At 42.9% G+C, this 25,677-nt stretch overlaps 1 protein-coding gene across 1 annotated transcript in view; it reads left to right on the forward strand.

The window, feature by feature from the left end:
• Nucleotides 1–15,255: 15,255 nt before the first annotated feature.
• LOC310771541 (eukaryotic translation initiation factor 4E type 2-like) overlaps nucleotides 15,256–25,677 on the forward strand; it is a gene marked incomplete at its 5' end in the record, with an annotated part of 36,186 nt that continues 25,764 nt past the window's right edge. Inside the window, 2 exons of the mRNA XM_083664130.1 lie at nucleotides 15,256–15,492; nucleotides 19,307–19,459. Coding sequence (XP_083520256.1) covers nucleotides 15,256–15,492; nucleotides 19,307–19,459 — 390 coding nt within the window. The remainder of the gene's footprint in view (nucleotides 15,493–19,306; nucleotides 19,460–25,677) is intronic.

Raw genomic sequence — 25,677 nt, forward strand, 5'->3', positions numbered from 1 at the left:
TTTGTGATTCATGCCATGAATGTCACATAAATAATATGCAGCTACTGTGAGGTTAAAGGAGAATTTCGTTTTTTTTTATTACCTGGAGCCCTCTCCTCACCTTAATTATTATCTGACAACTCCGCAGCGTTTTTGTCCGTCTTAGGCGTTGTTTTGGGATCAATAGTGTGCAAGCCAGTCCTAGAAGGAGCTCCGTGGGGGCCACGTGGCAGCGTGCTTTTCATCCATGTAAATAGACAGTTTTATTCCCGTTTTCGACGCATATTGTCATAAACTGATCCCTAAAGAACGATCAGACTGCTATTCTCCCCCGGGCTCTTTTCAGCGGTAGTTACAGGCATCCCATTTCCGCCTGTCGGGTCAGTGAGACACAACTCCCGTCAAGTCCCGCAAGACTTTCCTGCCGCTGGCCTGTGGACTGACTTGACGAGTGGACAGGATGAGCAACAGTGCCAACAGAGACACCCACCACTGAAGAACTCCAAAGGCTCTTTCACACCGGCTATGAAAGCCGAAAAATGCACGGAAATTAGGATTCGCGGCTCCGATGTGAAAGGCATGAACGCGCGTTGGTGGGTAATTCTTGTACGCCTTTTGTCCCGGCACCAAAGGTTGTCACATCGCCGTATTGGCGGACAACCCGCCTCCACTTGAAAGGTCGTCGCAGCGAGCCGGAAAAGGTGCGAATGGTCAGCTCATTCATAAAAAAATTACAGGGGAAATCACCTCATGTATCAAGAAAGTGACGAGTGAAAGTAAAAAAAGTAGACTGATAGACAGACCTATCTCCACACACCACACTTTGCACTGTGCGAGGCAGCGCTTCATACGAATCGCTCATAAGATCGTGGTGTTTTTGCAATGTCAGCGTAGGTAATTATTATGTATATTAACTTTATTACAACTTTGGCATGGCAATATCTGCTGCTTTACCTTAACACAGTGTGACTGTTACAGTCACAACAGCCAACTAGTCCACTGCTCTCGCTTCAGGCAGCCTCGCACTGTCCCCCTGTCTAGTGCAGGCTGCGCTGAACAGAGAGCACTGAGGTGAGGTGTCAAGATTTCTTCTCTGAGTGCTCTGATAGGCTATTGCTTGATGTGTAACCAATCAGATAGCGCTGTGGGCGGGACATTGCTCCAGACACAGAACTACTGTAGGAGAGGATTCTTCCAGGTGCAGCAGCCGCAAATTAGCGCATTTTTTTATTAAGTTATGATATCGGCAAACAGCCAATGAAAATGCCGATACAGATCTCCTCAGCGGACTAGGAGAAGGAGGAAAGTCTGTTGTTGAATTAATTTGTTCATCATACAGTAGCCTAGGCTACACTAACCTATGAAAATATTAATTTGGGCTAGGAGGAGCTGGAAATCCCTCTGCTCGCCTTTCAATGCGGGAGCGGGGGATTTCACCTGAAAGTACAGAGCAGCACGGTAATGTGGCCGTGCTGCTTGGCTCGTGTGAAAGCAATTTCTGTGGCGAGGCGGCTCGCTTTACGGGACTCCTAATTGGCAACTTTTGCGCGATCTGTGTATGAAAGAGCCTCAAGAAAAGAGGAGGCGTCCAGAAAGTGATGGAGGTGGACCGTCGTTGTCTTGGTGTGGTTGGTGCTCATGTACCATTGATAAGAACAAATATACGAGACATGAACAAATAAGATATCAATGAGAGTGGCCTTTACAGGGTTTTTGGGAAATCCCTCGAGGCCTGACATTTTTTCTAGGGGAAACACTGTCTATACAGTATCTGTTCATATCTGAATGCTTTTAATATTTTATAATCTCTTTAGATCCTTTATGTCATCCTCACAAACAACACCAATAGATACAAATCTGGAGTTTTCTGTAGTGACCTTAGTGACCACTGCTTTATTGGTTGTATCAGAAACAATTTTCCCGTGGACAGCACTCCTCTTAACACGTTCACTGCCATTGACGAGATATCTCGGCTTACAGAATCCAACGGTTCACTACCAATGACGAGATATCTCGGCTTAAATTTTTTTTATTTATTTTTGACGGTGGGACGTGGATCAACGCTCCCCACGTCTCCTATAAAAATATTGAAGCCAGCGAACGTGTACAACCCATTCCACGGACCCACTAAGTGGCGACAGTGCTCTCCCAGACTAGAGGAAGGCAAGCAAAAAGCAGTTTGAGGAAGCCATTCTCATGAAAATGGATTGGCGAAAACGCTTTCGTTTTCGCGCTGATTGCTGGCGGTGCGGGATTGCAAATTTGCATAATAGATTACGGGTGGAACACACTTTGAAACACGCAGCATAAATAAGACCAGAATTGCAAAAGCTTCATCAAAGCTCTCAACCGAAATCACAAGAAACGAGCGAGCCCATATGCAGACTTGCCGAGCGGCCGCCAGCAGACAGGCAGCAGCAGCAGAAGCAGTGAGCCTGGTGACGCGAGGTTACAGCAGCAGCAGCAACGAGCTTGTGACACGCCCGCTGCAGCCAAGAAGAACACACACGGAGGGAGGAGTTTGAAGCAGAGGGGTGTTTCCTGCTGTTATGGAGGAAATTACTGTTCAAAACTATTGTTTAGATGTCTGACGTCTTACTGATGCCAAAAATGAATGGTTAAAGTGACTGTTCTATCGAATTTCACAAAAAGCCGTTTATCTCAGAATAATTTTCCAGACGCTGAAACCATGCTGTATTCAACTGCTAATGCTTACATAACTACTAACTCTACAAACTAACTCTTTTAGACAGAGAAAGCACACATTCTATTAGTTCTTTTGAGATATTGTGTGTTCACAAAATCTTAGCAGAAAAGAATCCTCGGGTCTTGAAAGATGAGCCAGAATCCTCAAAAAAAAAACTCTGGCAGAACCTACCTACAGTAAAAAAAAAACGGCTGGCAGTGAATGTGTTAATTACTCCTCACAATGAACGGAACGGCCTCTAACCCTGCTCAAACAGGCACCTTTGAATACAACCAAAGATTAAGAGAAGAATTCATCATAGCAGAATCCCTGTTTGATCAACCACATCAAGGTAATTGGGAGAATCAATTGAAACAACTGAATGAACTGTCTGCCAAGAGAACGAAGACTCACCTGCACATCGTTACCCTCATTACATCACAAGGAATAATTCCAAGAGGACTCCGGTGGCAAAAAGAACCTCACTGGGCCAAAGAACAGGTGAATGGTGCTCCATTCTGAATAAGTGCTCATTGGACCTTATGACACTTATAATTGAGCAATTAAAAAAGGACATTACTGAGATTGAAACTACAATGAAATTGTGAAATGGAGTGAATTGAATGACCAGAGTAAATATGATGAACTCATTAAAGCCAATGTTGAATTACAAGAAAAAATTAAAAATGAGATAAGAGAATTGAAGATCAAGAATTTTAAACGAGACCGGAAGGACAAGGACAATAACCGGGTCTATGTCTGGTGTGACCCCGACCACAGAGGATCACACCGAGCAAGACGGCCCTCTAGAAGACGCTGGGATATGGATCAACTGTCTACTGATAGCGCCTCATCAGTTGGCAGTGGTTTTTTATACCACGAGGGACGGGGACAGCGTGGACATCAAAGAAACAACGCATCCGCCGAGGGAAGAGAAAATCCCTGCGTCACCTACGAGCTGAGATCCAAAACGGGGAAGGCCCCGCAGATTAGATGAATGTTTTTAATCTCTCAAGTAAGACACACTCTGCAGCTCATGTACATGTCTTAAACAAATGTTTATCATTTGAGTTCATGTCTATAAAATGTCCTGTTATCCCTACTTTTTATACTCTCCCAAAATTACACAAACAGATTACTCCACCACCTGGTCGACCTATAGTGGCGGCTATCGACTCTGTTACTTGTAATATATCAAAATGTGTTGATCATCAAATTAAAGCAGCAGTGGAAACATTACCTTCTTATGTAAAAGACACGAGTCATATGGTTTATTTAAAGTCCCTGGAAACCAGAAATATTTCTTTATTATTTAGCATTTTGAGTTCATCACATCACAGGACCCTATGTTAATAAGCCACCAGCCAAATTTGAACGATGATGAACGTCGCAAAGTATATAAATTTAGGTTTGACAGCCATGGCAAAACTCATGAGAATCAATTAGTTTTTAGAGTGTATTTTCTCCCGCGGACTGTGTGGGCGTGTCCCGTCTGCAGCAGGGCCCCGAGAGAGAGAGAGAGAGAGAGCGCGAGAGAGAGGGGGGGAGGGAAACGGAGAAAGAGAGATCCAGTGCGTGTGTGTGTGTTCGTTGCTCGGAGAGGGAGAGAGAGAGACTTGCTGCGACTGCACAGCGCTACTGTGTCTGTGTGTGTGTGTGTGTGTGAGTAACCTCGCGTCACCAGGCTGTGTCGAGCGCTATGCTTCTCTCTCTCTCTCTCTCTCTCTCTCTCCTAGTGAGAGAGAGAGAGAGAGAGGAGCGAGCAGCATAGCGCTCGAGTGCACACAGAGTGGGAGGGAAGCAGACACTGAGGGAGCGCTGTCACTGGGGGCAAAGAACGGACAAAAGGAGGGTGGGTGCGGATTGCACGCGTGTACAAAGGTTATATAGAGCTTATGACGTCATAAGCTCCTGCATTTTAGCACCTCGCGCACTGCTCTCTTCAATGAGGAAGTACCTTGTAGAATCTTGTAGAAAAGTGTCGATTTTAAGGCTTTGGGTTGAAAGTAATGTATAATAATTTCTGAGGGACACAATTACTAACATAAGACCCTAAATAATATAGTTAGAACGTTTTTGTGGATTTTGGTTTCCAGGGACTTTAATTTAAGCTATTGATCATGCTATGTTGGTCAGTTTTGATGTGGAAAGTCTATACTCCAATATTCCTCACAGGGGGGGGGACTAGACACACTTGAACATGCCCTAGGCAAGACTAGAGATTCTAACATAAAGCCTTCTAATAAATGTATCTTGAAACTGGCCGAGTTAGTACTTTCTCATCATTATTTTAGATTTGAAGATGATTTTTTCCTACAAATTAAAGGTACTGCTATGGGCTCTCCCATGGCTCCTAATTTATGTGGGAGAATTTGAAGAAGCACCGGGCCTGAGTGCTCATCCCTTTTTTTCAAATGTTTTGTTGTGGAAACGCTACATTGATGATATGTTGGTCATTTGGGGAGGAAGGGCTGAACAACTGAATGAATTTCACATCCTGCTAAATGAATTATCTCCTCACCTTAAGTTCACTATGCAGTTTGATGTTAATACAATTAATTTTCTTGATCTATGGATCATAAAGGAAGGTAACAAACTGTATATGGATCTGTACAGAAAGCCAACAGACCGCAATACATTACTGAGGGCTGACAGCCACCATCCTCTCCCCTTGAAAAAGAGTTTGCCATACAGCCAATTATGTCACGTGAAACGCATCTGCACCAAATACACGGACTTTGAGCATAATGTGTCCAAAATGTTGACAGAATTTGATACGAGGCTATAAAAAGAAGACTCTTCAAGAAAATTAAATTAATTAAATTAAAAATCTCTCAAAAAAAACAGGATATTTTTTAAAACTTAGTCCAAAAAATAAGTCAAATGTAATTGTTTTCAGGACTAAGTACACCAAGTGTGCTGAACAATTTAAAGGAGTTATTTTGAAACACTGACACATCTTGAATTCAGATAAACATATTGAACACTTATATAAAGAGCCCCCTCTGGTGGTTTTTAAACGGGGCCGCAACTTAAATTATATGTGTACTGTCTCAGATCTTCCTCCTACTCCTATGTCCTCTCAAACTCCCTTAACGCCTATTCCTAATGGTAATTATAAATGTGGTGCATGCGCACAGTGCAATAGCACTAAGAAAAGCCAATTATTTCGATACCCACATTCAGGTAAGATGATACCTGTGAGAGGAGTTATTTCATGTACCGTACTACAAAGGGTAAAGTAAAGGTAAAGTCCCACTGATTGTCACACAATGTGTGAAATTTGTTCTCCGCATTTGACCCATCCCCTGGGGGAGCGGTGAGCAGCAGCGTGCGCCGCGCTCGGGAATCATATGGTGATCTAACCCCCCAATTCCAACCCTTTGATGCTGAGTGCCAAGCAGGGAGGCAAATGGGTCCCATTTTTATAGTCTTTGGTATGACTCGGCCGGGGATCGAACTCACGACCTCCCAGTCTCAGGGCGGACACTCAGGCCACTGAGCTGGTGGGGAGTGATATATTTATTGGTTTGCTCCTGTGGTAAAGGGTATGTTGGCCAAACAAAACGTCAACTTAAGCAAAGAATTGCAGAACATTGCAGCGCCATTAGATGTAAAGATGAAACCTCTCCCATTGCAGTCCATTTCATGGAAGCTAATCACTCTATTTCATCACTTCGTTATACAGGAATTGAAAAGGTATTTTTGTCTAGGAGAGGAGGAGATCTAGAACGTAGTCTGTTGCACAGAGTAGTATACTGGATGTATGAACTAAATACACTTTCTCCTAATGGTTTAAATATGGATTATGACCTAAGGCCGTTTCTTTGAATAATTACTGTATTGCTGTGTAAATTGAGACAACTAGGCCAACCTTGTTGCCTAAATAGGTACCTAGTTTAGTACCATATTCCATTTTTTAACGTTTATTTACTTTAATTGTGAAATGTTTTTTCCTAAACAGATGATTGGATTGTGTATTTGTTGAAAATGGAAATCTGGACCCAATTGAATCTGTATATGTCTTAAACCCTTATTGTAATTGTCTCACCTACAACTGATTTGAGAAGGTGTGCCCTATAAAAAGGGTCACACCTCCTGATGTTGTACTGCACCCTGACGAAGGCACGTTCGCCGAAACATGTTGGTGTAATTTATTAAAAACAGCAGAGGAGATTTTTGAGTGTGCGACTTCCTTTCTTTATGTTACTGTATCAGAAACAAAGGCACAATTAAACAGGCTGCCAAAATTACGTACAGACGACTGCTAAGAAAGTTCAACGAGCAAGTGTTCCTCCATGACCTCGCAGCCATTAACACGTTCACTGCCGTCGACGAGATATCTCGTAAAAAAAAATCCAACGGTTGACTGCCGTCGACGAGTTATCTCGTCAAAAAAAAAACATTTTTTTTTGACGGTGGGACGTGGATCAAACCCTTTTACATCTCCTATAAAAATATGGGAGCCACCGAACGTGTACAACCCATTCCACCGACCCACTAAGTGGCGACAGTGCTCTCCAGACTAGAGGAAGCCGAGCCAAAACTGCAGGGAAAAGCGTGAGGAAACCATTCTCATACTGTAGAATGGTTTGGCGAAAACGCTTTCGCGCTGGCGCACAACGGTGGCGCACAACGGTGGCGCACAACGGTGGGGGGTTCCAAAAATAGACTGGGTGCAACACACTTTGAAACACGCAGCATAAAGCGAATCGCACAAAGCTTCATCCCAGCTCTCAACCAAAACCCCAAGAAACGAACAAGCCCCATCCAGGCTCGCCCGACGAGGGGCCGCCAGGCAGCAGACAGGCAGCAGAAACTTGCTTGTGATACACCCGCTGCAGAGCAACGGAGGGAGGAGGAGAACACACACGGAGGGAGGAGTTTGAAGGAGAGGGGGGTGGGGGTGCTGTTATATTGGAGGAAATTACTGTTCAGAACTATTGTTTAGATGTCTAATGTCTTAGCTTCCATTCTCAGACGCTGAAACCATGCTGTATTCAACTGCTAATGCCTACATAACTACTAACTCTACAAACTAACTCTTTTAGACAGAGAAAGCACACATTCTATTAGTTATTTTGAGATATTTTGTGTTCACAAAGTCCTAGCAGAAAATAATCCTCGGCTCTTGAAAGATGAGCCAGAATCCTCAAAAAAAACCTTGGCAGAAGCTACCTACAGTAAAAAAAAAACTGTTGGCAGTGAATGTGTTAAATGGGACAGAATCAATCTGATCCCTGACATCAACATTGCGTGGTCCTTTTTTCAGGACTCTTTTAGCGAGGTTGTCAACAAGCATGCTCCCATCAAAAAGATGAGAATCAAAAATAGATGTAGCCCCTGGTTCGACCACAATCTTGCTGAACTGGTCCGCCTTAAGAACTCCACTTGGGCAGGGCCCGCAAATCCAAATCTACCAACGATTGGTTGTCATTCAAAAAACTAAGAAATAAGTGCACACAGGCTATCCGTAAAACCAAGACAGATTATTTCTAATCCAAGTAAATTCTGGAAAACCGTGAGAGAGATGGAGAGTAAACCCCAATCCTCTCAGCTGCCCACCTCACTTGTTGTTGAGGAAACTGTAGTCACGGATAAGGAACGCATGGCCGAGCTCCTAAACCTCCACTTCATTAAATCTGGAAACCTGTTCAACTCAACAACACCTCTTGCCCCCCACCCCCCCCCCCCCCCCCGCCAATGCCCCCTCCCGCCAATCCAGCCCCTTACTATACCTTTGGCCTGCAAGATGTTACTTAGAATGAGGTTTTGGAGTAGCCTAGGTAAACCCAGCCACCACGTGACCTGCTCTCTCAGTTCCCAGTCACTATCGTCTAGCGAACGGGCCATTCAAATCGATTTCCGCGGCAGTTGAAAGACTCCCGCAGACCCGCAGCCACCCCGCAGCCAATGAGTGACGGCGTGACTGCCAACATCAGTCCTGCCGTGATCGGCCAATCAGAGAGTGCGTCTTTGTCAATGACGTATAACAGCTGCAGCGGCTAGCCATTAGCTTTTGGTCTTTCCAAAGCATAGCTCCCGAGCTAGCTACTAGCTATGGCTATGAACAGCTACAGCTACGTATTGTTGTGTCGCCGTTAAATGCGCTAATGGAGGACCAGATACGCGAGGCTTCTAATCTGGGAATCAAGGCGTTGCAGATCGGTGGGGTGAATGATAAAGACAAGGACATGGACGCTGCAAGCTTGTGTATGCAAGTCCAGAGGCCTTGATGAAGAAAAAGTGGTGAAATATGCTGGCACCGGCTACACGAAAATTAACGTTATTAAATGCTGTAACGTTAACTGTAATTCTCATGTGTATGGTTTATTTAGCCTACTCAATCTCTTCTGAGATTATAACGTTAACCTGTTAGGACGCTGTGAGCTTGTGTATATAAATCCAGAGAACTTGATGAAAACAAAGTGACAAAATATCCTGGCATCGGGTACACGAAAATTAACGTTATTAAATGCTGTAACGTTAACTGTAATTCTCATGTGTATTGTTTATTTAGCCTACTCAATCTCTCAGCCCATGTTGATGCTGAACCAAATGACCAGTCCGGCTGCAATGGTTGATTTGTGAGGTTAATGGCAGCCAACAGAACTTCATATTGTTTCCATACTGTACTGCATGTTGTACTGCATGTTGTACTGTTCATACTCAAATTGTACTTTTTTGAATGGAACTGAATAAAAATGTTTTTGTTTGATACTCTATTCTGTTGTATTGTCATGTGAGAATGAAAACAGCTATATTAATAGTACTTCAAAAACAGTGGTTCTCAAAATGTTTCCACATAAGGATCCGTGATGCTAGACCTGTGCTTGTTTATTTAGCAAAAAAAGTGTAGTTAAAGTTATACATTCATAACTTGTTCTGCAGTCATCAATCAGACAATTCTCCAAAGCAAGTGTTAACTACATTCAGAGTGAGCCAGCTATAAAAACATAACATGTAACACATCACAGCAATACTGTAGCCTACAGTCCAGTGGTATGGTGGGCTCACTCTCTCGTCCAGCAGCTGCAGATGTCATTATCCACGTTATTGATGATTATTTATAAAAAAAATCTCATTGTGTAAATATTTTGTGAACGCACCAATAGTTAGAGAAGGAAACCTCTCTTTGCATTTTATTTTGTTTTTTAATAAAAGTAGGCTACTTGTGATATCTCACGTAGAAAATGCAGATGTGAACAGCTAGGTTAATGACAAATATGGAATATCACCCAAGGAAATACCACGGTTTAATGCCAACAGATAAACCATACAGATTTGTTGTAATTGTGAACACAAATAAGGGATCAAAGACATGGTTTTCAAGTATAACACAATGTACAACTTTTATTCAAAGACAGGATTGAAAAATATAGGTCACTTGTATTCACTTCAGACAAGACACTACGTTAAAGTCTGAAATTTACCTAGATTTGCTATAAGAATTGACATTTCAGCTTGTCACCTGATGTCATTATTAATGGCTTAACATCTAGCTAGGTTGCATCTGGAATATGATCTGGATTATGTATAATATACAGCATTTCGGTATATTCCTACCTCTTAACATATAGCTAGCTAGGTTGGATCTGGAATATGATATCAAGGCTTGATACATTTGTAGCCTACTCATACAGCAGTGTGAAGCTCATCTAGCTAGGTTGCACCTGGAATATGATATCAAGCCAGTAATGTCAGGTCTCAGTCGCATTCACGCTAACCTCTTAACGTCTAGCTATAGCTAGGTTACATCTGGATTATGTATAATATACAGTATAATACTACGCTATAGGTCATGACATTCACATTAACGCCTCCAAAAATCTACTGTAGCTAGCTAGCGTTAAATAGGTTTATCTGTAACCACGCTGAAATGTGAGGGCATTAACGTTAATATTTCAATTAGGTCAAACACACCTTACCGTTATGACTGCGGCCGTTTTTGATTAACATTAGCGTTAAGTCCATGATCAAATCTAGCATTTCGGTATATTCAGTGTGTGTGTGTGAAAAGGATGTTAGCATGCTAGCATTATTAGCACAGAATGTATACAGTCCATGGTACAACGTTAGGCCTTCAAGTCCTGAGGCGAACAGCACCGGAGGATGAAGTCTGCAGACTGGCTAGGCTCTTGCATTCAGTGTCCAACAAGCACGCCTGTTTCCTCATCAGGTTGGCAGCAGCTGACTGAGAAGGGTTTAGAATTAATACCTGAAAGAATAAACAGAGAGGACGTCAGTACAGTAGACACATGTAACAGTATAGATCCCCGTTATGAGGTCTGTTGATCAAAATATCACCTCAAACTATATCGAAATCGCGTTTTAGTGGACGGGCAGCGATCATCCAAACGGGTTCATAGCTGGTCTGCGGCTAGCTAGTAGCTAGCAACGTAGCCATCGATTAAAACAGCGTTACATTTATGATCTTTTAGTGATGTTGGTAGACACACGTAACAGTATATCCCCGTTATGAGGTCTGTTGATCAAAAGATCACCAAACGCTATATCGAAATCGGGTCTGAGCGGACGGGCAGCGACCATACAAAGGACAGCTTGTACAAGCTGGGGCTTCTCATCACCTGGACACATTTTACGGCGAAATTATCTGATAAACTGGCTGCGCATAACATTACTTATTTGCGGGAGTGCACGGGGGAAGTGGAGATTAATCGTGCAGCACTAGTACATTAGGTTATAAGTACATACCTCAGTCAGACTCTGGCAAATCCGACAGGATTTGCTATCCTGTTGGTGTAGTTTCACACCAACCCTCTCCAGGCGTAGAAATACCCCCTTCTCGAGTGGTTTGCAGCTGCCCAACTTGCCTTTAGAACGAAGGTTTCTCTTACACAAACTGCAACCTGTGGTTGCTAGCAGTAGCCTAGTGAGTTAGCTAGGTGGAGTTAGCTCGAGCGCTAACAACAAAGGTCGCAGAGCGATGACGCCATCTGCTGCACTGCACATGTGCTCTGTGCACAAAGCTGGTTGGATGAAGGTTGCGTAATGGAGCGGTCTATCGGGGGGGGCCCAACAACCGCAGGAAATCGTTTAGCACAGGCGGGGGACCAGACCATAGTGACTGAGAACAGGTCTGAGAGCAGGTCACGTGGGGGATGGGTTTACCCAGGCTAGTTTTGGAGGTACTCAGGAAACTTGACCCAAAGAAACCCCCTGGTCTCGATGGTCTTTCTTTTACAAAGCCGCGGCCCCCATCGTTGCCAAACCAATTTCCCACCTATGCAATATATCCCTGCAAACAGGTGAGTTACCCCCTGCCTGGAAGACAGCCTCAGTGCGTCCCCTGTTCAAAGGGGGAAATCAAACTGACCCAAACTGCTACCGTCCGATCTCTATACTACCCTGTATAGCGAAAATACTGGAAAGGCTAGTGTGTAAACAGCTCACATGGTTTCTGGAATCATATAATGTATTGTCTGGTACACAATCTGGTTTCCGTGCAGGGTATGGGTGTGAAACTGCAACTCTGAAAGTCCTAAATGACGTTATAAATGCCCTTTATTCCAAACAATGTTGTGCAGCTAGTTTTATCGATCTTGCCAAAGCGTTCGATCACGTAGATCACGATCGGCTTCTGGAACATCTCAGACGCATAGGTGTCACAAAGCAAACAATAGCCTGGTTCCACAGCTATCTGTCTGGTCGCACTCAGGCTGTAAAATCTGACAGCCTGATGTCACAACCCCTGTCCATCTCCAAAGGAGTGCCTCAAGGCTCCATCCTAGCACCGGTCCTTTTTTCAATTTATGTAAATAACATTAGGGATGGGTATCGTTAAGGAATTAACGATACTAGTACTCTTATCGATACTGCTTATCGATCCGGTACTTTAACGGTACTCTTATCAGTACTTTTTGTCATTTTTAACCCTTGTACCCCACTAGTCCATCTGATGGACTTTTCCTGCAGTCGCGTATGGGCCGTTTCGACAGTTTTTGAGTAAATGGTTTTAAACTAAGGCTAGGTATTTTTTTTGGGGTATTTGACAAAAATCAATCATAGTTATCATTTTTATACGCTCCTAAGACCTATTTTCAAAAATACTCCTCAATTTACTACTGGTCCATCTGATGGACCCATTGACTTCCATTGAAACCACTCTATTGGTACTCCCAGCAAATTTTCACAAAATTAATTTATTTCATTTATTTCAGCGGGCATCCTGGACCAAATACCTTGAACTTTGACCTTAATATCTAACCTTGGAGTTGGTAGAAATTTTGGGGGAGTTACATGGTCTCAACGTCCATTGCATAGTTGTCCCATTGATTTCAATGTTAATTTTGCACAAAAAGAACTTTTTTTTTTGACTTCCAGCAAATTTTTCAAAAAAATCATTATTTCCTTGATGTTACACATCTCACCTTGACTCAAGGGGTTAAAATTGTAGTTTCTACTGTGTTTGCCTATTTCCCCATATTCCCCCAGTTTTGGCATAGCAATCAATTCCATACAGTTTACATGAAATGTAAAAAAAACTGATTCCTATGCCAAAAATGGGAAAATATTAGAAAACTGAATTTGACAGTCCACACTACTGATTTGAAGCCTTTAGACCAGGATAGATGCTGGACTAAAGCTCGTTTGTGTTTTTTGGGGAAAATGGCTGGAAGTCCAAAACATGCGCTTTTTGGATTTTTGGCTCAAAATATGAAAAAATACTATTTTTACAAAAAATCACAAAAAATACAAAAACCCACTGATGATGTCACAATGTCTGTGACATCATCAGTAATGTCATCAGTGACATATTATTGACAAAAAATCATCTCATGACATCACTGATGATGTCATAGGCTAGTGATGTCATAGCTATTGTGACATCATGCCTGCAAATCTTTGATACTAGGCATCTTGCAGTGGTGACTTTTGTAAAACACCCCAACCTGCCCATAATATCAGACCCAAAGCCAGTTTGTCTTTATGGAAATGGAAAAAAAAATCACTTTTTTTTTTTTATGTACTTTTTTTTTTTTACTGTACTTACTGTACACTGGCATTTGAGGGGTTAAAATTCGAATAGGTATGAAATGTTGGTATGAGGTATTAGGGAAGAAGTTACCAATGAATTATAAACAGTAAAAAAATTTAAAATTTAAATTAATATTTATAAATTAGTACACGATACCTGTTAAGGTCCATCAGATGGACCAATAGTAAATTGAGGATTCCGCGGCAGTGGGGTACAAGGGGAGAAAAAACCCCCGAAACAAATGGGACTGGTTGTTGTGTTTTTTTTTGTTATTTTTAAGAGGAGAAAGGGGGGGGGGGGGGGGGGAGACAAATTAACCTGGTCACAGTTAGGTGGCACTCATTTATCCTTTCCTCAGTCATTCTCCCACTAGCTGCCATGGTGAAGGGGTTTGTGCTTGGACCAGCAGTAGAGAGAGGAGGGGTGGGAGTGGGACTGGGCTGGTTCATTGTAGCTGCAGGCTCAGGTTTAACAAAAAAGAAGTTGCAAAATCTTAATGGGTGCGTTTTTATTATTAATTTAAATATCCTAAAATATCCTTCTACCACACTGTGCCAATAGCAACATTCAGCTAGGGAAAGCATAATAAAAATAAAGCAAGACAGTCTGCTGTACTTCCCCCCCAAATCACTAAATAAAAATCCCCCCCTGCTCTGAAAGTAAAATTTCTGAACGACAACTGAGATGATGACCGTCACCTGACGATTTATATCAGACTGTATTTATGATGATTAACACACCCAAACAGCGGAGAAATATTTACTACTCTCGTCTTAATCATTACCACGTTCACATAGTTACCTGATGAGGTAGACTGGGTAACGCAGCCGTGGCATCATTGACAGGAGATGATGGAGGGCGAGCTAGCTTGTCAAAAACTGTGCATTTCGCCGTTTGAATGTGATGCACTTTGGCTAAGTGTTTAGACAAATTGCTCGTGTTTCCACCTTTACTAGCGAAGGTTTTATTAAACTTGTGACAACGTGAATTGTCACCATCGAGCGAGTGAAGTAAAACCACACTTTAGATTGCGTTATTCTTTCAGCCATTCTTAACGTGTGCTGTGCTCAGTTGCATGTCTATTGTCAATCTGCCTGCCTGCCTTCCCTGTTCCCTGCATGTGTGGTGTGTGTGCTGTAAGGCACGCCCAGCAGCCCCTCCCCTCTCTCAGTCCTCACTCCACTCCTCTCATCTCGGCTGCACTGGCAGCAGCTGTGTCTCTCTCTGACGGAGAGCGCAACGCGGAAAAGATTATCCCTTTTCTTGTTAGGAAATCGCAAAAAACACATCATATGCCTGTGTTTCGGAGTTGGTGAGATAAAATGTGCAGGATAACGTAACGTTTATTTAGCAATTATATAGCCTATAGGAAATCTATTTTCTTAATTTCTCCACTCCAGTACCGATAAGAGAACCGTTAACGTGAAAGCTTATTGATCCTCCGGTATCCCTAAATACGGCCCCGGGGCCTGTTTGGTACCGGGTCTCGGTACCCATCCCTAAATAACATAGGTCAATCCGCAGGAAACTCCTCTATCCACCCATATGCACAGTCTTATACGCTGCCGGCCCTTCCCCAAATGCTGTCCAGAAAACTCTCCAAGAGCGCTTTCAGGGAATTCAAGCAGGCTTCTCTGCCCTTGGCCTGGTCCTGAACACTAGCAAGACCAAGGCCATGTGGTTTGGTCGTAACGGTGCCTGCCAAACGGGCACTATCATGACCGCCGATGGCCGTAACCTTGAGCTAGTCACCTCCTACAAATACCTGGGAGTTTGGATTGATAACAACCTGTCCTTCTCAGAACATCTCACTAAGCTCCAGGCTAAGGTCAAAGCCAGACTTAGCTTTCTGTATAGAAATCACTCCTCGTGAGATGGTGCTCTCCTATATTTTATTTTATTTTTGTATTTCTTTTTGTTGTGTGATAAATACAAAATTGATGTCACTCTGCATATATTCTGATGGGTATTGGGGGGGTGATATGAGTGGGCAGGTGGGATGAGGGCTCATGCATCCTGACTAATGTCTGTCATAATGTCGTGTAACTATGCTGAACTACTGATGTCAATAAAAAATTGATCACAAAAAAGAAATCACTCCTCGTTCACGAGGTCCGCCAAGCTCGCCCTTGTCCAGATGACTGTCCTCCCATTGTTTGACTACGGCGATGTTATCTTCCGCTCAGCGTGTAAGGGAGCTCTCGACCACCTACAGTATATGCTCTGTACCATTCTGCCATCCGCTTTGCCACAAATGCCCCCTATAGGACACACCACTGCGAAATATACTCCCTGGTAAACTGGCCCTCCCACAAAATCAGACGAGACATTCGCTGGCTGACGCTTATTTACAAAACACTTCTAGGCCTCACTCCCCCCTACCTAACACACATACTGCAGTTACACTCACCCCCCATGTACAACACCCGCTCGGCCATGCACCTCCTGCTGAAGGTCCCCAGAGCCCACTCCTCCTTGGGCCGCTCCTCCTTTCAGTTTGCGGCAGCTGATAGCTGGAACTAACTTCGAAAAACCCTTTTTATGGAAAGCTTTGTTCCCATGCGCTCCTTCAGGGACACAAATACAAACACCTTGGAGCATAAGTGTAGCTGCTTTTCCTGATGCTCTCCACCCTGGCCATGTGTCTGTTTATGTTTGCCTGTGTGACTGTGATGTATGGCCATACTAACATGCCCTGTCTGCCTGCTACTGTGATGTCTTGTCTGCCTATACAGTATGCTGCCTATATACTGCTGTGTGTGCTGTTTATGTGCTAACTGTCAACTACAACTGTGTGCTGTCCTGTACATAACTGCATGATTTTTATTGTATAGTGCTGTGTGCTGTTACTTTTTGCTGTTTTTAAGTGTCTGCTTCTGTGCTAATTGTTAACTACATGTACTGTATGTTACTGCCTCTGTGACTGTGACATTACCAATGTGATTTTGGTGATGTACCAGTACCCCTGTTCTGTATCCTGACAATAACTACAAATTCTACTACAAAATAAACGAACGGAAACGATACTGAAGTTCAGTGTGTTGTCTTTACTGATTGTTCTTCCTCATTACATCAGTAATACACAGGCTTCATCTGCTTCTCAGATGGTAATGTTTTCTTCTTTTAGATACGTTTCCAAATCAGTACATAAATCAACATAAATCAATAGTAAATGCTACACAAATGATAAATGCAATTGTAAATAGTGTAAACAAACATGCAGGATAGAGACACTGCGGAGTGCTAACCTGACGCTGCCAGATGGACGGTATAGCTCCACATAGTTTCACTAAACCAGTCGATCTGGGAATGCAGTAACCAGACCCGCTGACGGAGGCGGGCACTTTTTCCAAGCTACTTGGCAGGTGATTGGATGACCCATCTGTCTATCACCGCTGGTGGGTGTTAACTTCAACCAATCAGATCGCCAAAGGTGCCTGTGCCCTGATCTCCGTGGTATTCATTGATTGAGTCCTCACGGTCGTAAAGTTACCTTCGAAGCATTTAGTTAGATTATAACGAACTAGTTGTGTGGCTTAGCCTTCCCAAATGTTGAGGGTCGTTTTTTAGAATTTAATACATAGAATTGGGAACGTTACATTCAATTTCATTCAGACTGCCCGTCACTTCCGCGGCGGCAGCCATGTTGACGAGTGAAAATAACTACAAAGACCATGTACCCACTACTTGCCCAGATGAGCCTGAGCCCGCCTACGGCTGCCGCTGATTGGTCGGGCCGGCATGGTTCGACCAATCATCTTAACTGCCTGTGCATGACAAGATGGATACGTCGAGAGAATCTCTTTTGATCTCGCGAGGTTATCCATCTTGCAAGCAAGGTTAGCGGAGTGCGTCATCATTCAGAAACCACGCCCAAAATGGGGGGAAACAAAAACTCCCCCCACCCCCCCAATCCTGGCGTTATCCTATGTCGCATGCATGGTCGCGTGTTGCACACAAAGATCATATATACGGAAGTTGAACACTCCAACTTACTTCTTTGACAGCTAGATCCACATTTTTCTTGCCAATTCTCAATGGCTTCTTTGTTTTGCTCCAGAGTACAAAAATACTTTAATTGGCGATTTTTTACATTTGTTGTCTGCACAGCCCACCACACAGCAGCTTTTAGCTATGTTGAATTCAAGGAAAATGACGCTGGTGCATGGGAGTGAATGGAGTACTTTCCCCCATGATGGCCATGGCCTATTTCATGCATTGTCTCTATGTTTTAAGCTCAAACAAGCCTACATAAACAAATACAACAACCCCAGCATGCAAGCTTTCAAACTATGTCTGGCTAATTTGAATTCAAACTAGCTAAAAGCAAAGAAAATTGCAGTGCATTGTTTGGAGATTTGTAGGAAATGAAATACTTCTGCATTTTTTTTTCAAAATCCCACTTGCCAAATCCCACTTGTGCAGGCAAATATTTCGGATGATTAAGGAGGAGGAAATGTTGGCAATCTGGCTTTTGGGTGTTTTGCCAAAATGGCACACACACACACACACACACACGGAAATACAATACATCATCTTAGTCGTGTGTGCTGATGAGAGTTGTGATTAAAGGGTTCGGTGGGCACTGGACATTTTTCAGATTTCAAAGTGGGCCCCGGCATTCTTAAGTTTGGGAACCCCTGGGATAGAGAATCCCCCGTAGAGATTTATTCAGGAGTCATGACGTTGGTGGTGATCATGGGAGGGGGTGGGGGGAAACAACTGTTCCAGTGATGATGATCACCAACTGAGGATGACAGCACAAATGTGAGTAATGACATAGTAATATGGGCTCTATCTACTACCACCACTGCTTAGGTGATTGGCTCAGCAAACAAGGAGAGACAGATGTCTTGACCTGATTTGATACTGGGAAAATGGAGAAAAGGGGGGCAATTGTGATGTCACTCGAGCAATTGTGATGTCTCCAGTGATGTCACTTGAGCAGGGAGTTACACACCCTGAATGAAAAGAAGGCGTGCACAGCATAGGGGTGATATAACCTGGAACTGGGTGATTGATGCTGCAGAAAGCCAGTCTTCATGATTGAAATTTAGGTCAAGACCACACAAAAAAATAGTTACCGCTAGGGATGCATGATATATTAACGATCATATCGGTATCGGCTGATGTTAGTAACCTTTTTATATATCAGTATCGATCTGATGAGCAAAATAACAGCAATGTTAATATTGGTATATGGTGTAATATCAGTATCGGCCAACATTTTCACATTGAGAGGAAACAATGCGGTAAATCTTTGATTTATGGGCTTTCCCAAATGTTTTGGAAATAAACAAACACATTGCTTTTTCAAATTCAGTGTTTACATGGGTTTTTCACTATGTACAAAATGTGATTATCATAGAAATGTGTTTTTATATAGACATCTGTAAATATCAGTTATTGGCTATAAGAGCAACGTTAATATCGGTTATCGTATCGACCACAACTGGTGCATCCTTAGTTACCGCCCAAGCCTACTCTAGAACAGTTAGTAGGGAGCATCTGTCTCTCTCACTGACCTGTCTCTCTCTCTCTGTCTGTCTCTGACCTGTCTATCTGTCTGACCTGTCTCTCTCTACCCTGTCTGCCTCTCTCTACATGCCTGTGTCTCTGAGTTCTCTCTCTCTGTCTGTCAGGACGAGGCTAACAGGAGTGGGGGTAAATGGATCATCCGTCTGCGTAAAGGCTTGGCCAGTCGTTTCTGGGAGAACATCATCCTGGCCATGCTGGGAGAGCAGTTCATGGTGGGAGAGGAGATCTGTGGAGTGGTGGTCTCCATACGCTTCCAGGTAGGCCTAGTGTACTGATTGATTGATTGATAATTGTATTACGTGTCATGCACACAGAGTGCCCAACCATCACGGGTTTACAAAACACCAAATATTTACCGTTGCAGTGGTACATTCAATCCTATACATCCACATAGTGCTCAAACAATACGATACAATCATTTTATCACTCCCCAAACAAGATGTTCTGTCTTTGCTCCCAGGTCTGACAAATAAAATCTGCTACAAAAAAAACGTCTTTTCCTGAAGCACAACTCAAGTTTCTCATAGTCATCCATCTAAAAAAAAAGTAAAAATGGAGGACATTCTACTAAAGAGTACATCCCTTGCATCTTCGTATGCAGGACAGTAGAACAAGACATTAATCTCGTTTTCAATTTCACTTAACTCACACAGCAAACAGAGTCTGTCCTCTTCAGGGGCAGCATTAAACCTGCCAGTCTCTATGGCTAAAGGAAGACTTCCAGAACATAACTGTGCCCACAGAGACCTGTTTTCGTTTGTTTAAATTAAACTTCACATACACTGTAGCAATCTTTTATGAGACTGTTCTTAATTTTAGTTTATACCATACTAGCAATGTACCCGGCGTTGGCCGGCTTAAATAGGCACAAAGCAATAAAACTGCGCCTTTTGCTTGGCTGGAAATGATGGTGCTGTCCAGATGGTTTCCAGGAGTATGACCGCCATGCAAATGTTCGGCCCAATCCGACCTGGGTTGTGGGCGTACGGTGGTTCCCAGTATTTTCCAGGACCTTCCAGGTGGTTCCAGGACTTGATAACCTGCCCATGACCTTACCTGGATCATAACCGCCCGCCATGCAAAATTACAGCCCAATCCCACCTGGGGTGTGGATGTGTGGTGTTTTCCATGTGTTTTCCAGGGTTTTCTAGATGGGTTCAGGGCTTAAAGGATGGCTTTAGCGGTAATCAACCCTTTGTATCATATATAATCTAGGTAAAATAAGCACATGGCCAGTGTTTTGCCTTCCCTCTCTGTTTACCTTATGCTGAATTTGCTCCTGCCCCTGTCTGCAGAAACTCCGCCCCCACCAGCTGCAAGTCATTAGGGCTCGTTAAGGCTCTCCATGCATTCTCCATGGATGCACATACTTAAAACATAACAATTAACTAACAGCCGCCCTCAGAGCAGATTCTGCCTCTCCAGCACAACTTCCGTAGCTCCGTTGTGACGCGTAACGAGTCAGAACGGAGCGCTTTGGCAGAGGAGGAAATGGGAGATCTCTGTGAGGAAAACACAGAGAGCGGTAAACACTGCACATGTGCTTATATTACCGAGATTATTAATGATACAAAGTGGGTTGATTACCGGTAAATGATGATGATCCTTTAATGATGGGCCCATGACCTTCCCCAGATCATAACCCCCCGACATGCAAAATTTCAGCCCAATCCGTATATGTTCTCGGAAACCCCAAACACCAGAAGCATAATCGGACACAGGAATTATGTCTTTTTGTCTACATATGGAACGGAGGAAAAAAGCATCTCTCATATTTTTATCAGTTTGTTTTATTTAACCTCACAGTCACTCATTAGCTGCATTATGTACAGATCCTTTCCAAAAAATTAGAATATCATGGAAATACCATGGATGACCGTGGGCTTCAGCGGATTGTCAAGCAAAGACGATTAAAAAATTTGGCGGAGATTCAGATTTCTAATTTCTAAATTCTAATTTCTTGAAATACTGTTTTGGGGGTTTTCTGGAGCTGTAGGCCAAAATTATTAAAAATGAAACAAAGGCTAGAAATATTTCACTTTGTGTGTAATGAATCTATAATCTATGAAAGTTTCACTTTTTGCCAGGAATTATGGAAAAAAACTAACTTTTCCATGATATTCAAATTTTTTGGGAAGGATCTGTATGTGACATTCATGGCATGAATCACAAACAAAAATAATAATAAAACAATAATTAGCCTAAAAACAATAAGGCCGCCACAACAGCCACTCTTGTCCGCCTGTCTTTAACTCATTGAGTGCCAGCCACTTTTGGAGAACGGACGCTCCCAGTGCCAGAGTTTCAGAGCGTTTTCAGTGATTTCTCGAGGCCCACAGAATATTGTGTGATATTACTATGTAAACACCGAACACGCACAAAGAACGAGCTGTCTCTATTGTATCATCAGCAAAAAAAAAATTATTGATACCATTTTCCGTTCTTTAGTTATGAGCCGGAGAAGATAGGTCGTTTTGAGCAAATACAGGCGTTTCAAATTAGAAGCTGAGTTATTCCGCCTTTTGTGAAATGAAGCATTTCAAGCACATTCACTGACTCTGAAGATAATATTTTCTGATGTAGTGACGTGGTGTAGTTGTGTGGTGCCCTGCGTGCCCCACCCCCCTCTCCCCCCCTCAGCTGCAAACTCCTCCCCACACTAACACACAGCCTAACACGCACCCAGTCTATTTTCGGAGTGCTCCGTTTTTGTGCGCCGGCTCCCAGCGCGACACGGAAGAGCCAAACCGGACTGCTGAGAATGGTTTGGCCCTTCGGCGTCGGGTGCTGCTTTTCTGGCGGCTAATCGTGTGGAGAAACTATGCAGACAGACAGACAGAGGCAGAGGGGCTCAGTTGTGGGCGCGGATTGACTGCTGTTCGCAGCCAACGTCAGCTCCAGACAGAGCAATCTATATGGCTCTGGCTGGAGCATGAGCGGTTTCTCTTTCATCACGGGGCTTTTTCCTGCTGTTTTCCGGACCTTTCTCTAATCTGGAGAGTACTGTCGCCACCTAATGAGTCCGTAAAATAGGTTATACACCTTCAATAGCTACAATATTTGTACAGGAGATGCCTGAGGCTTTGATCCACGTCCCACCGTCAAAAAACGCAATTGACGAACATACTGTACTCGTCCTTGGCATTCTACATTAGTATCTGAATTGACGAACATACTCGTCCTTGGCACTCAATGAGTTAATACAGTACTTTCAGCAAATGGCACTGCATGGTGCTGGAGTTGTATTTGAGAATGTTATCACAATATTTATATTTAGTCTTTAGTATTTATATTCCGTCTTTTAGTGTGTAATACTTCCACACTGGACTGCGTTTTGCTAGCCCCATATGAGCTTTGTTTGTTTCCTCCTACTTCTTCATGTGACAAGCTTTTCACATGACCACTCCTGGTGCATGCACCAATAGTTTGGGTGAGGTACGCCCTCTGCTGGACTGGTATGAAAGTTAAAAGTGTGAGCTCTGGAGATTGAAGTGATACCAGCGCCGCTGCTGGCCATGTGGGTGCCCTAAGCGTAAATTGTGAAATTATTATCGCTTAGGGACCGTTCGTTATTTAGGGAAGGGTCCACTGGAGGAAAATATGGGAGGGTCATCCTGTTTTAAATTTAGTCACTCTCTTTAATTTGAGTCCAGGGGAGGGGTATACAATTTTGATTCGATAAAAATATATAAACTTTTTTTTTTTTTTATGTTTGCTTTTCGGACAACTACTGAGTTGCTTCATTTACACCCCTCCTGTCCAAACTGTTTGGTATGTCCCGGTGCATTGTTTCTCTTTGGCGGTCCTATCTGTCGATCTTTGTGCTTGGCCTATCCAGACAGTAGGCGTGTACGATCGACTTAGCTTGATCTGTGTCCGTGTTTGTGTAAAGTAATTTTCAACACCTTACCTTTTTTGTCGATGTGGGTCATCTGGTGGCAGGGGAGGTTGTTCTCCTGCTTGACCAGTTCCGTCCGTGCTTGGGATATTCCTGGAATTTACAAACTTGGTGACAGATCAATTTGTTCAAGGGACATATTGATTCTGTATTTTGGGTATGGCTAAAATACACTTTTTGCAAACTTCCTATTCAATTTTGCTCCTTTATTTTTGGCTCTTGGGAAATGTTTTGTTTTATAGTCCAATATGACATAGCTGTTTTCGGTTTCAGTAGACCGTATCAAGTATTGCCTAGTCTCTCACGTGCTCGCCGCAGTCGCTGCTTTATGCAGCCTTCTGGCTTTGAAAGAGAGCTCAACTTGCCGCAGTTTCCCAACTGGACTATCCTAGTCGCTGCTTTATGCAGCCTTCTGGCTTTTGAGGCAATATGTGATAACGCTTCTCAGGCTGTCTTGCCCTGCAGCTAACACTGGACCATCCTGGTCACTGCAAAATACAGCCTGTCAAGAGATTTTCTAATGGTCCTGACTCCTGAGGTCATCTTTATTATTTACATTGGGGTGTCCCCCCTTGTCTCAAGAAACCCACAAGATACTAACTTAGGTTATTTTATATCAGACAAACAGTTAGGTAAGGAATTATGAAATTTAATTCAACTTACCGAACTGTTCTTTTTGGTTGCTGTTTTGTTTTGTTTAGTTAGCATGGTTGTGGGGTTCTTTCAGACTTATTCCTTATATAGTCTTGAACTCATGTTGGTTCCCCAATAATGTGTGGCCTTTTCCGCCTACTACTATGTCGACTATAACATAGTGTCGCCTTCTGGCCATCTACAATTATGTCAACCTGATGTTGGTTCCCCAATAATGTGTGGCCTTCTGGCCATCTACAATTATGTCAACCTGATGTTGGTTCCCCAATAATGTGTGGCCGTCTGGCCATCTACAATTATGTCAACCTGTGAAAGAACACTTCTCAGGCTAACTCGGTGCTTGTATCTCTGGCCGATCCTAGCCAGTGCGCAATAAAAACAGTGTGTCGGCCATGCCAATCTACACCCTGTCGAGTGAGTTTTTAGTGATTCTGAGGAGATCTACAAAAGCATCAACTTGGTCCTGCTTCCTTGGACCCGTTGCTGGACCTACAGTATTTATAGATCCATATCACAAAAGCCTAGACAAACCCACAACATGCAGACATTTCAGATTCTTTTAGATATCAGACGACAGCTCAGTAAGGAATTATGAAATTAATTCAGACTTACCCGCTCTGTCGTAGATATCCTGCAAGTGACGCCAATTGTTAGAGAATGGAATTTCAACCACTCCTCATCCGCAATATATATATATAACAGCTGATATAAACCAAATGAATCGAACCCAGGAGCCAGAAATATGTCTTATAGAAGTAAAAACCATACATTCTCTGGCAATCTGTATTGTCAGAGGACTGAATCTCAATGTACACATTCTGATACGTTATACAGAGTCCAAATATTCAGCGATGACTGACAGTTTAACATATGCTTTATACTGTAAGGAGGAAAAGCAGAGAGAAGGGGGATGAACTTTGGAAATGTGTGTGCGTCCACTTGAGTCTGACAGGAAAACTGTTATCAGTTGTTATTGGACACGATGCACTGCCCAAGGTCTCAGCAAAAGAGAGAAGTCCTCAATGCCACGGGTGAATCTATATGTGTGAGATGTCATGTCATGTTAAAGGAACACTCCGCCCATTTTCAACCAGCTTTGTATCATTAGAACATCAGTAGTATATCAGAAAACTGTAAACGGTTTTGAAGTCTCATCTAGTTTGACAGTTATTGAGAGTTGATTTGAGTTAATGAGTTATTAATTTGAGTTAGTGTGGACCAGTGATGTCACTGGTCCACACTTTAACACTCAATAACTGTCAAATTAAATGACAGACTTCAAAACTGTTTACAGTTTTCTGATATACTACTGATGTTCTAATGATACAAAGCTGGTTGAAAATGGGCGGAGTGTTCCTTTAACTTATTGATTAGGAAATGCCAATGGAACTTATATTGTTCTCCAACAATCAGTGATGTCACAATGCCTCCTATGACATCATCAGTGAGACAAAAATAGAAACAAACAAAGAGTACAGATTGCCCTAAGCAATATATATATATATACCGGTATATATATATATATATATATATATATATATATATATATATATATATATATATAAATTCAGAAAGATTGATGGTGGACTTGATATGAAAAAGGTTGACAATCACTGGGTTATAGTATTATGCTTGTCAAAGTCCATAACGATACAGCCACTATGATGAGTCTCACTATTATGGGCTGCCAGCTTTCCTGGCTGACTTTCGTTGTCAGCAGTGCTTGCCTGGGAGAGAAACCATATCAGACAAAAATTATCTTGTTGTCCAAAGAATTTATACAATATCATATCGGCATTAGACCCTGTGTATTTAGCACGGGCATTAGCTCCTGTGTATTTAGCACGGGGAGGTCAAACCTTTACAGTAAGATGCAATGCAGAGCACATCCAGCCTTGCCCGAAGTGAATGGGTTTGAATGTG

The sequence above is a fragment of the Poromitra crassiceps genome (assembly GCF_964638095.1).
Source record: "Poromitra crassiceps genome assembly, contig: HAP1_SCAFFOLD_771, whole genome shotgun sequence".
NCBI lineage: Eukaryota > Metazoa > Chordata > Actinopteri > Beryciformes > Melamphaidae > Poromitra > Poromitra crassiceps.